At 43.6% G+C, this 12,050-nt stretch overlaps 1 protein-coding gene across 1 annotated transcript in view; it reads right to left on the reverse strand.

The window, feature by feature from the left end:
• LOC145400220 (uncharacterized) overlaps positions 1 to 12,050 on the reverse strand; it is a 46,479-nt gene that overhangs the window by 20,788 nt on the left and 13,641 nt on the right. The window contains exon 2 of the mRNA XM_080272767.1: positions 2,164 to 2,235. Within this exon, the coding sequence (XP_080128893.1) occupies positions 2,164 to 2,235 (72 nt within the window). The remainder of the gene's footprint in view (positions 1 to 2,163; positions 2,236 to 12,050) is intronic.

The raw sequence follows: 12,050 nt of genomic DNA on the forward strand, positions 1-12,050 counted from the left end.
GGCAGCTCTCAGACGATTTTACTCAGTTTATGAGAGTATTCTGCTATAGTTCTTTTACCTTAACTTGATCCAGATTTTTTCTTTTAATAGTTTAATAAATTCACACAGCTCAGGGGCGGAAAAATGACAATGCTATGGCTCTGCATAATGTCCATGCACTTCCTCGTGACCAGGATCATACTCCAGCGTTAATCTGTTTTTACATCTCAGCAATCAAGACGGAAAGCCGGCATTTTTTTGGTTAAGTTGGAACAAAAAAGCGTATAGTGAAGGGGTTAGTGACGGCTGGATCCAGCCTTTACACTTTGAAAAACCTCTCTTCACCCGCGTAATATTGGCAAGTAGTAGTTAAAAATAAAAGAGGGGGGGGGGCTTCGGACTGAAAGGGTTAAATCCTGTAGATAACTGTTAAAGTGGTAATTTGAAGCTTATTTAGACTATACCCTTTTTGTCCTAACTAGGCCTAAAACTGCCGTCTCCAACATGAATGAGTCGTACCACTGGATTAACACAGTGATAATGAAACTAGTCACGGAGAAGTCGTCTGCAGTACCGACTTTTTCTGCCACTGAGCTATACAAAAGAAGCTGCAAAAGGACGAACATCTCTACCATGTTAAGGTGAAAGGACTAAACCTGAGGAACAGTTAGCGATGACACTGCTCCCCGCGTAGTTAAGATAAACCTTTGAATTACCCATACTAGATCATCGTTAGGTGTGAAGCCCTAACTGCGACTTCCTTCATCCAGGGGTGGAGTAGTGGGCGGGCAGAAACTGTGACTGACGACTGTACACTGGATCAAAAAATTACAGTTCAATTCTAATTCAAAATGTGTGTTGTCGATATTTACATTTCTTCCTATTGCAAACGTTTTTTAAGCTTGCAAGTGTATGTCATAATGTTACACGCAGTTTGTCGTTTATGCTGTGTGAATAAAATTTGGAAGCCGACAAACACACATAACAGGCCACTGGAAAATATTTACGAACGTTTTATCCACTGCTTCAAAACAAAATCTTTTGATCGCGTGTACAGTTTACCTCTTCAAATATTTAACATATTCGAAATTCTGGAAAAAATATTATCTTCTCTTGATCAAGTGTACATTTACATCTCATAAGAGTTTAACATATTCTCGAAAAATATTAATGTTTTCCCTGAAGAGCCCTGCAAATATGTCAAGTATGATTATTTCAGCCTTCATCTTAAATGGTTAAAACCGCTGCTTGGCGTTGCTCGGTGTTTAATTCATCTTACCCAAGGAAGGAAGAAGTTTTTAGATTAATGCCTATTAACTGCACGACAGCTAATTACCTTTACAATTACCTTTCCCTACAATACACAACTCAGGGGGCAGGGTCTATTAATTTTCATCTAATTTACTGCTGATTTATAAGAACAAATACTGTAAACCACTACCACACTCGTACTTGACACTTATGGCCAAGCAACCCTTTCACTACGATGGCGTCCTCTACGTTTTATTCTTGCTTTCTCCAGACGATTTTTAAGGAGGACGTCTTGCTATGAAGGGGTCAGCGAAGGTTTGATCTGACACCTCCTGTCTGAAAAGTCTCCCTTAAGTCTAATAAAACAGGATGGAGAAAGCAAGAAGAAAATTTTAAAAGGCGTCCCCGGGATGAAGGGGTTGTTAATGGCAATGCCCTGACCTAACCTAATCCACCCTAATGGCAATGGTGTCTAACTCCTTCAGTCAGAGAGGTCAACAATTCAAACCCAACCACTTCCGTTTAAGCCAACCTAATCCTGTGCAGCCAAACCTCCCCCATACTACCAATCCCAACCTTCCCCAATATCACTTTGTCCCAGCCTGACCTAACCTAACCTAACCTTCTCTACCTTATCCAACCAACTACCCCAACCTGCCTAACCCAACTAAGCCAACCTGGCCTAATCTAACCCACTCCACCGCAACCTAAACTAGCCACACCTATCCCAACCTAACATTAGCAAACACACTCCACCTCAACCCAGCATACTTTCTCAGTCAACCCCATCACTTCTCAGCCCAAACCAACGTGTGCCCATACAACTAAAGGGAGTCAGGAATTGAGCTAACCTAACCTAACCTAACCTAATCTAATCTAACCTAACCTAAGCCAAGCCAAGCCAGTGTGTGAGGGTAAAGACGGGTTACTCACAGGAATGCAGCTGTCCCCAGGCTCCCCCAGCCAACAGAATCACGCTCACGGCCAGCACCCGCATCCCGCTGTCTGAAACAAAAACAAACACCTAAGTGAACAACATAAACACACAAATTCTCAATACAAACCAAACCTACCGTACATACACACAAATATTAATCAAACAAGAAAAAATTAAACAGACGTAAGCTAATGTAAACAAATGAAGACGTAAAAAAATAATGAAGCCTGAATAAATAAAAGAGGCAATATAGACATCAATGCAAAAATTCCCTAAGCTCTAAAGAAATTAGGACGGTGCTAAGAAAGATGATGATGATGATGATGATGATGATGATGATGACGATGAGGAGGACATTCCATTAAAAACAGGTAAAAAATAAATAAATATATAAATCGGGTGATGATTATAATGACCTCCATAATTCACTCTTTAGCCCCCAAACTGTCAGGCCCTTCTTGATTTTCGATGGAGGGGGGGGGTGAGGGCAAATCCATGTTCTGGCCGATATCAAAACGGGTCAAATTAGGAAAAACAAAAACAAAAACAATCAAACGTACAATTATTTACGTGTTAAATCTAGAAGTTGTTTATGCAGGGAGAAAAAAGGAAAAAGAAGGTCAAATCTCACTGAATATAAGTTTGTTATGCGTGTCAGGTTTGGGTCACATCAGTCCAGTGGCTTTGAGATTGGTGGAGACTGGCGAAAGAGATACAGTTTATCAGACACCACAGTGCAGTCTCTCTCTCTCTCTCTCTCTCTCTCTCTCTCTCTCTCTCTCTTCTCCTCAGTCTCTCCAAGTTCTTCGGTCCTCTTTTCCCCTTCATTAACTCCAAACTTCTCCCCCCTCCCCTCTCTCCTCCTTCTCCCCTTCCCTCATTAACTCCCCCCCTCTCTCTCTCTCCCTCCCCTCTCCCCCCCCCTCCACTTTTTCCTCTTCTCCCCACTCCACTCCGCCTTCCCCTTATAAAGTCATGCAAGGACGTCAGCTGCCCTCGTGTGTGTGTGTGTGTGTGTGTGTGTGTGTTTCGCCTTCCCTTACACACTTCTTCATTTTATCGGTCCGTCTCATTCTCAGTCTCCCTCTCCTTCTCCATTTCTATTAAATTTGTCTCTCCCTTACCCCCGTGTTCCCAGCGCTACATTTAGGGACCTGGATGTGCTCGTGCTCTCTCTCTCTCTCTCTCTCTCTCTCTCTCTCTCTCTCTCTCTTCTCCACTTTCTCCCTCCACATCGTCCTCGTTCTCGGCCTCCCTCACCTCCCCCCCACAGCACTGCATTTCCTTCCGATCAGTGATGCAATACGAAGTGAACGTGATCTGGGTTTAGACATGTGAAGACCTAAATCCAGTACCTTCCGCTCACCCAGTCGATAGTCACCGTTCATTGTGGTCAGATACAGAGTTGTTTGTATGATTGACCGTGCATGTGTGTGTGTGTGTGTGTGTGTGTGTGTGTGTGTGTGTGTGTGTGTGTGTGTGTGTGTGTGTGTGTGTGTGTGTGTGTAACTAGGCAATCTGTTACGCAGGAGGGTCTAGGTAAGTTAGGTTAAGTTAGGTTAGGTTGGATTAGATTAAGCAAAGCAGTTAGGGACAGGGTTAGATTAGGCTACATTATGTTAAGTTAATTAGGTAAAGGTATTAGGAATAGGATTAGATTATACTGTTAGGTTAGGGTCATATAATGTAAGCACGATCGTCCTAGGAAAAGATAACTGAGATCGAGTTACATAAATGAATTACATGTACGGAATTCCACTCACATGCCTATCCTTACTGTTGAGCACAATACACACATGCACACGCACAGAGACACGCACGTACACAGACCGAGATGCATACGAATACACACACACACACACACACACACACACACACACAAACAGGTGTCTTGTGATGCCCTAATATGGTGTCCCTTCCATTCCCCTCACTTCTTCCCTCCCTTCCCTCCCCTCCCTCCCTCCATTCCCTTCTCTCCCCTCCCCTCCCTCTCTCCCATGTGACTAATGTTTTACAGGTTCTCCTCCCTTCTCTCTCTCTCTCTCTCTCTCTCTCTCTCTCTCTCTCTCTCTCTCTCTCTCTTTCTCCCCATCCTTCAAAGCTCCCCCTTCATTCCTCTCCCCTCTTCTCTCCTTTCCTCCCCTAATTACCTCCCCTGCCTCCTCCCCATAAATCCTTCCACATATCCGGCCAAAAAGCTTCCTCGCCACACACAGCTCCATTCTGATTATCTAAAAATCTGATTATTCTCACTAAGGCAGATTCTGATTGGTTCTTCACTATTCGCTGCACCAATCAGAAGGCAGCTCACAAACTTCTCCCACCTGCTTAATCCACAGTTCCCATAAGGGGTTGCCTCTCACTGGCTCTCTGCTATGTTTTTGTTTCACCCAAGAGGTGAAAACACACACAAACATACACACACACACACACACACACACACACACACACACACACACACACACACACACAAGGAAGATATTTATTACACCAAAAAACAAGAAGTATAAAACGTGCTCATACTCAAGAAATATAACACGCACACACAAAATTCATGACACACACACACACACACACACACACACACACACACACACACACACACACACACACACACACACACACACACGCACTGACATACACACAAATCTATGACAGCCCCTGCCCCCACATCCACACACACAAACAGGAAATATATAAAAAAAAAAATGCATTAACTCTTTGAATACACTCTTTTGTTGTTTGTTCTTGTTACCAGCAGACGATTTTACTCAGCTTAAAGAGAGCAGTTGATGAAGGCTTTATCTAACCCCTGCAGTTCGATTTTTTTTTCCTACTAGAAATAAATCGTCAGCAAATCGTCAGAATACAAAAAATAAATTACAGATAGCAAGAATGATGTAAAAACTGGCGTCGTAGGACTGAAAGGGTGTTATTTGCTCTTTCAGTAAATACACCGATAACTGGATAAAGAAACAGTGAAGTGTGGACCAAGGACGAATAAAAACAAAACAAAAATACGTCTTCTTATTGCCGGAGTTAACGATAAATGAAGCCTAAATAAAGTTAATGAATATCTAGCTTTATTACTGCCAGATTGTACAGTCGCGGACATAAATACTGGTCCACCCCACGACGATACATACCGGGACAGTGAACGATGAGTTTCGATACACAACGTTGTCATCTTCGGAACGCAACACATTTTTTCGGAATATCATGTGTAAGTTCCACAAATATTCGATTTAAACAAATGGAATGACAAACGCGCCCGCAACTTTGTATGAATTTAAGTCTCTATATAATGTAAGATATATATAGATAAAAGACAGATAGATAGACAGATGGATAGACAGACTGACAGATGCGGTTATATGAAAATGGAAAAATAATCTCGAACAGGAAATGCAAAAATTCATATCGGTACGTGTTGCATCTCAAACTTTCTTCATTATAAACCATTTGACGGTAGAAACAATAAGAAGAAAAACACCACCTTTATCTATCTGCCTGTCTAGCTATTTATCTACCTGTCTGTCTGTCTATTTACAGCTATTGACGTCTTCATGCCGGGAAGGGTGGCCACAAACAAATAACCTCCACGTCATCCTGTCCTCCGCCATGGAGATGCCCTCTCTCCAACTCACACCACCTTCACTCCTACATTCTCAAAACACACACACACACACACACACACCCTATCAACCTGAGGGAATTTCACCTCCATAACGTCCTCCATATTCTCGCCTTGCTATTACCAGGCGATTTTACTTAGATTAACCCCTCCAGTTCGAATAAATCTCCCCCGAAGCTGAATAAAATCGTCTGGAGAGCGAGAATCAAATGAATCGGATTGAAAGGGTTAGGACAGACTCTTTTTCAAACTGGATTGATAAACCCCATTTGTACCATGACGTCATATTTATTTCATTCTTACTAACAGACGATTTTCCTCAACTTGGGACAGCCTCTTCACACGGAGGGAGGGGGGGTTACTTTCTTCAATAAGGCGCTTTGTTCATTCTTGCTATTTTCAGGACGATTTTTTCTCCATTCTTATTCTCAGACGATTTTAACAGCTTAGTGAGAGGTTCTGGCGAGGGAAGGGGTTTACTACAGCTTCCATTAACCCTCCTTCACTACTAAGAGGTCCAAGAACTGAAAAAATCGTCTGGAGGTTGAAAGAATAACTAAAAATATAAGTAACTTGAGTCTGGGGCCTAAGCTCCTTGAGAAACTTGAAACCTGGACGATAAGACGATAAGATAAGGGGATTTTGTAGGGGTTATATGAGAGAGAGAGAAAGAGAGAGAGAGAGAGAGAGAGAGAGAGACTATCACTTTCACTCCCTACCTCCTACATTTTGCAACATCCTGACTCACCGTCTCTCTCTCTCTCTCTCTCTCTCTCTCTCTCTCTCTCTCTCAACCCGTTATACTACCCTCATCGCATAAAATTCCGATTTATTTCCTCAAGGTATGCTAATGGAAACCTTATTGGACCGATATATTTGGGAGAGAGAGAGAGAGAGAGAGAGAGAGAGAGAGAGAGAGAGAGAGAGAGAGAGAGAGAGAGCAGGAAAACAGCATTCACACGCAACACCCCCCCCACCCCCCAAGAATATCAAGCAACACCCAGCCGACAAAAAAAAAAAAAAAAAAAAAAAAAAAAAAATAGATTACACAAAACGAAGCACACACACCAAGAACGAAAATAAAAGAAACACAAGCACTAAACTAAAACACTAATTACGAAACTAAAAAAAAAAAAAAAGGTGAATGAAACAGAAAAAAACAGCCCAAGATCGAAACCTGGACATTATAATAAGCAAATTAAATGAGACACGAACGATACGAAAATAAACATCGTAAGGGCGAAACCTGAACGTAACTCAAGGAAAAGCAAGAACGAAACTAAAAGAAACTGAGGCTCAAGAAGGTGAAACTTGAACTAGTCAGACCAGTCACTCGTAGAGCCAGCACCTGGGATGGGGGAAACTAGGGGGGGGGGAGGATACATAAATCACACAGACCTAGAGCGTCTTGTTAGGTGATGGGTTGGAAAAAATGAGAGAGAGAGAGAGAGAGAGAGAGAGAGCCAGCAGGACAAAGGAGGTCATGGCAGGGCAGCGCGGGACAGGCCAGGGCAGGTCAAGGTGGGAGAGGGTCAGAGAAGGGCAAGTGGACAAGGTGAGGTAGGATTGGGGAGTGTGGGGTAGGGGAGGTAAGAGAGATAAGACGAGTGGAGAGGAGAGGAGAGGAGAGGAGTGTAGACGAGAGGAGAGGAGTGGAAAGGAGTGAAATAATGTGGAGGGGAGAGGAGAGAAGACGGGAAGAGGGAAAGAGAGACAAAGTAGGGTAGGGTAGGGCAGAATAAAGAAGGAACAGAGTAGGAAAATATACGACTGGTTTGGGTAGAGAAGAGAAGAGTATAGGAAGGAAGTGTAAGGTGGGGCCTGACTGGGTAGGAATGAAAGAGAAAAATAGAGACGAAGAGAAAGAAGGGAAGGGCAGGATGAAGTAGAAAAGAAATATGAAGAAGAAAGTTAAAAGAAGAAAAGATAAGAAAGAAGGACAGAAAAGAAGACTACGGGAGAGAAAAGGAAGAGAACTGTAGAGAGGCATGGGGCAGAGTTAGATGGGGTAGTGCAGAGGAAGGTAGGGTATAGGAGGGCGAGGTAGGAGAGGGTAGGGTTAGATAGGGGAGGACAGTGTAAAGCAAGATAGGGTAAGGAAGAGTACGGTAGGATAGGGTAGGGTTTGATGGCGGAGGGCAGGGTAGGGCAGGGCAGGGGAGGAAAAGACAGGGTAGAACAGAGAAGAGAACTGCAGGACAGGAGAAGGAAAGGAAAAGCACTTAATACGACATAACTGTGCATCTCCCACTTTTCCTCGGCTCTTTCCCAGCACCGCTCCTCTCCTCAACAGCATTAGCTCCACCCTTCCTCCTCACCCACCCCCCTTCTCCCTCCCTCCACGTCCCACGCCCCTTCAAGGCTGACCGTGGGCGTGCGTGGTGTGGGCGTGCAGGATATACGGGGAGGAGGCTGGCAGTGAGGTGAACTAGTGATCTTAAGACTCAAGTTAAACACTCTATTTTTTTTTCCTCTCTCTCTATTATTTTTGCATCGGTTGTGGGAGGCTATGGAGGTTGTTGCTGTTTTACCCCATGGGCGTGTGTTGTGCAGTGGAGGAGGTAAAGGATACACAGATCACACAGACCTTGCGATTTCTTGCCAGGTGGTGGAGCCAGGGGGGGAGGGGGGATGCTGAGGGAAGGAGGGGCGGGACAAACGGGAACTGAGAGAGAGAGAGAGAGAGAGAGAGAGAGAGAGAAAAAAAAAAATTCTGAGGGACACTTCGAAAATCTGGATGGTTTACAAGAAAATTCTACGGTGAGAAGAAATCTAAGAAGCAACCAAACAAAATTCAGAAAGATCCTTTACAAACCCTGACCCACCAAAACGCAGCCTAGAGATAAAACGAGACCCAAAATACCAAAATAATTACTTAAAGACCTAAAAAGACCGATAGAATGACCTACTTTATCCCACTGACCCGAATGACACCCATAAAAGACCAAAACACCTAAAAGACCAAAAGCATGACCTAAATGACTCCAGGTACTAAACAGACCAGATGACCAACACGCCTAAAAGACCACAAAAGACCTAAACTACGCCCTAATCTATTCCAACAACGACAGTAACACCAACAAAGACCAAACAAACCAATACCTAAAAAGACAAGATAAATGGACGAAAACCCAATGACTCAACACCAGCCAGACCAAAGAAAGACCTAAAGACCAACACGGACTGAAATCAAGACCTAACTGAACCGAACAACAGCCGAGACCCCCCCCCCCAAAAAAAAAAAAAAACATAAGTGACCCCGACTATCAAAACAAATAAAAAAAGACAGCTTAAAGAAAATGGGGTGGAGGTTGGGGGGTGACTAATAAGAAAGGAGGGGTTAGGGAGGTGATGTAATGAGGGGGATGCGGTGGAGGGGATGGAGAGGAGGGGGGAAGGTGATGTGGGTGTGTGTGGATAGGTGTGGGTGTGGGGGGCTAACTATAAGAGCAATATGCCCATGAGGAGCAATACAGTTACAGGGTGAGCCAGTATTTTCATATTCCTCCTCACTGCATTAATTGGTCAACAGAAGGGGGGGAAGTGGGGGAGAACTAGTCTATTTATTTACGCCCCCAACACCCCCCCCCTTCCACACACACACACACACACACACACACACACGACTCTCACTCACGCACATGCATTATATATCTACACCTTCATTATACATTTTTTTTATCTGATGGAACTCTGGCACAACTTTAAATACTATACTAAGTCTTGGTAGCGTTATATTCAATGGGCATTAATTATGACGCAGGAATGAGTCTCCTTGGTTTCTAGGCAAATGAAGTCTACGGTCTCTACACTTCCCCTTCCACCGAGCCACAAGGGGGGTTAGGGAATCTTTGGCAGGTCAGAGGAAGCGCACCATAGTTCCTTTTACTTTCTTTTTCTCTTCTTTTTTTTTTTTTTTACTCATAAGGGCATGATTAATTAGTGAGTCATTACGATTATCCTTCCATTCCAATCCACATCATTTCTCCGGATTTACAGCATCAGTTGTATGAATAAAGTTACAATATTCTGGAACACATCCTTTGCTTATGACGAAGATTCCCTTTATTATTCAGCATACCGGTTTATTTCCACGCTTGCACCTCTCTCTCCCTCCCTCCCTCTCTCTCTCTCTCTCATTTTCATTCATCCTCCATCCCGTCCACCTCCTCTTTCTCTCTGCTGTCTTTTGTACCCCGGTGATTCTGTACTCTGTGTACTCTATTGTAAGTAGGTGACGCCTCTTACATTCTCGAGAGAGAGAGAGAGAGAAAAAAAAAACAATCCCGCTCCTCCTCTCTCACTCTCTACTGCTCTAAAATTTCTGTAATATTTCAGCACTAATTACATGGCAAGTCCTTACATAAATCTTAAAACTGGAGGACCAAGAAAGGACAGAAAAGATTGCAGCTCTTAACTCTCTCTCTCTCTCTCTCTCTCTCTGGTAGGGGCTGCGCATTAAGGCCGCAAAACCGTGTACAACTGCGCATTAGGACGACCTATGTATACAGCCAAGGTCACGGAAGCCCTCCAATGCCTCTCCTCTTTATTATCCTGTATCGATCCACCCTCATCCTTCTCCTCCTCCTCCTTCCTCTCCTTCCCCTCCTCTTCCTTCTTCTTCTTCTCCTCTTCCCTCCTTTAGTATCGCTTATTACACATTTTTCTTCAGTACATTCTCTCCTTCCACTTCTTCCTCCTCCTCCTCCTTCACTTTATCATCATCATTAATATCTCTTTCATGCCTAATTCTTCTTCCGCTTCTTCTCACTCCTCGCCCTCTTTTCTTCCTCGTTCACTTCTTCACCTTCCCCTACTTCATGATTTCACTCCATAAGCATCACCTTCCATTTTCCTTCTTCCCCCCCCCCTTCACGCCCCTCCAACACACTCTCCTTCCTGCTTCTCTGAACATTTACCCTTCATTTCCATCCTCTTCCTTATCCATTCGTAAATACGGCACCGCAGTGAGTGTGCCGGTAACTGTGGTAGGTGTGGTAGGTCTCATTAACCACTTCAGTACGGTGACGCCCTTTTGGTCTCAATTTCGCTCCCTCTAGATCAGTAAAGGCTATACATCTATCTCTCCAAATTCGCAAAAAAAAAAAAAAAAAGGCCAATCTAAATAAAAACTTCTGGAGGTAGCAAGAATATTCGGAAATGTACAGTCCGGGTCAATAATTCGTTTTCATTTGGAGGTTTCAGAACTGTGTGTGTGTGTGTGTGTGTGTGTGTGTGTGAGAGAGAGAGAGAGAGAGAGAGAGAGAGAGAATATAAAGTAGGTTATCGAGCTGCACTGTAATAACGCTGCAGGGAGGTTAAAAGAAAAAAAAAAAAATGGCCTACGTTCTCGTTATAGTGTTAATACCGTCCCTGCAATGCACGTTGGAAAGGTTATTAGCAATCTCGATGCAACAAGAACAAAAATGAATAAATAAATATAATTAAAATACTGTGAATGGCAAAATCTCGTCCACTAATGTACTGCCTTTACTACTTCACACTTGGGCCTGTCCTTCACTTAACTCCCTGACGAAGCATATCACAGAGTAACCCACAAGGCAGACATACCAAGCCATTTCAGTTTAGGAGTGTTTGTCTGAGGGTGAAAAGCAGAAGAGGTGAAATAACAAGGTCAACTTTCGTGCCCGTCTCTGCGTCCACGGGTTGAAAGGGCTAATACCGGTCACTGTAATACGGGCTTCAAAATGTGACGGCAACAAGGACCGCTGTGTCACACACCAGAGGGCGCCCTGACCTGACCCCACCACTCTCATGACTAGTCTCCTTGGATTCCGAGCTTTCGTAATACCTTTTCTTCAGCGATTTATTTTCTCATCAAGCCGTAGGTTACTGATGCAGGCCGTGTCGATATAAAAAACATGTAATATAAACGACACAATGAAAATGTAATAAGGAAACTAAATCGCTAAAGAGGAAGTGCACCGAAGCCTCCTATGGCAATGTGTATACGGCATTCATACCAAAATGGCCCACGGTCCCTGACTCTTGACATTATGGACGTGTTGCCTCGGACCTGTGACACTTACTAAACTAGAGCAGCTCCGGGTCACGCCATCAAGCGAGAGACAACACCTAACTGGCAATTTAAAAACCAACAGGCAATTAAAAAGCTAAATGGCAAATGCCCAAAATGATAAAGTTTCGCCCAAATTCTGTTTTCCCTTATTACAGGATAGTAAAAGAAAATGGGCCTCATGTAAACAAAGCTTCACACAGCTCTAGAAA

This window comes from Coenobita brevimanus, chromosome 1 (assembly GCF_032717465.1).
Source record: "Coenobita brevimanus isolate Jiangsu-jjx chromosome 1, ASM3271746v2, whole genome shotgun sequence".
Classification (NCBI taxonomy): domain Eukaryota; kingdom Metazoa; phylum Arthropoda; class Malacostraca; order Decapoda; family Coenobitidae; genus Coenobita; species Coenobita brevimanus.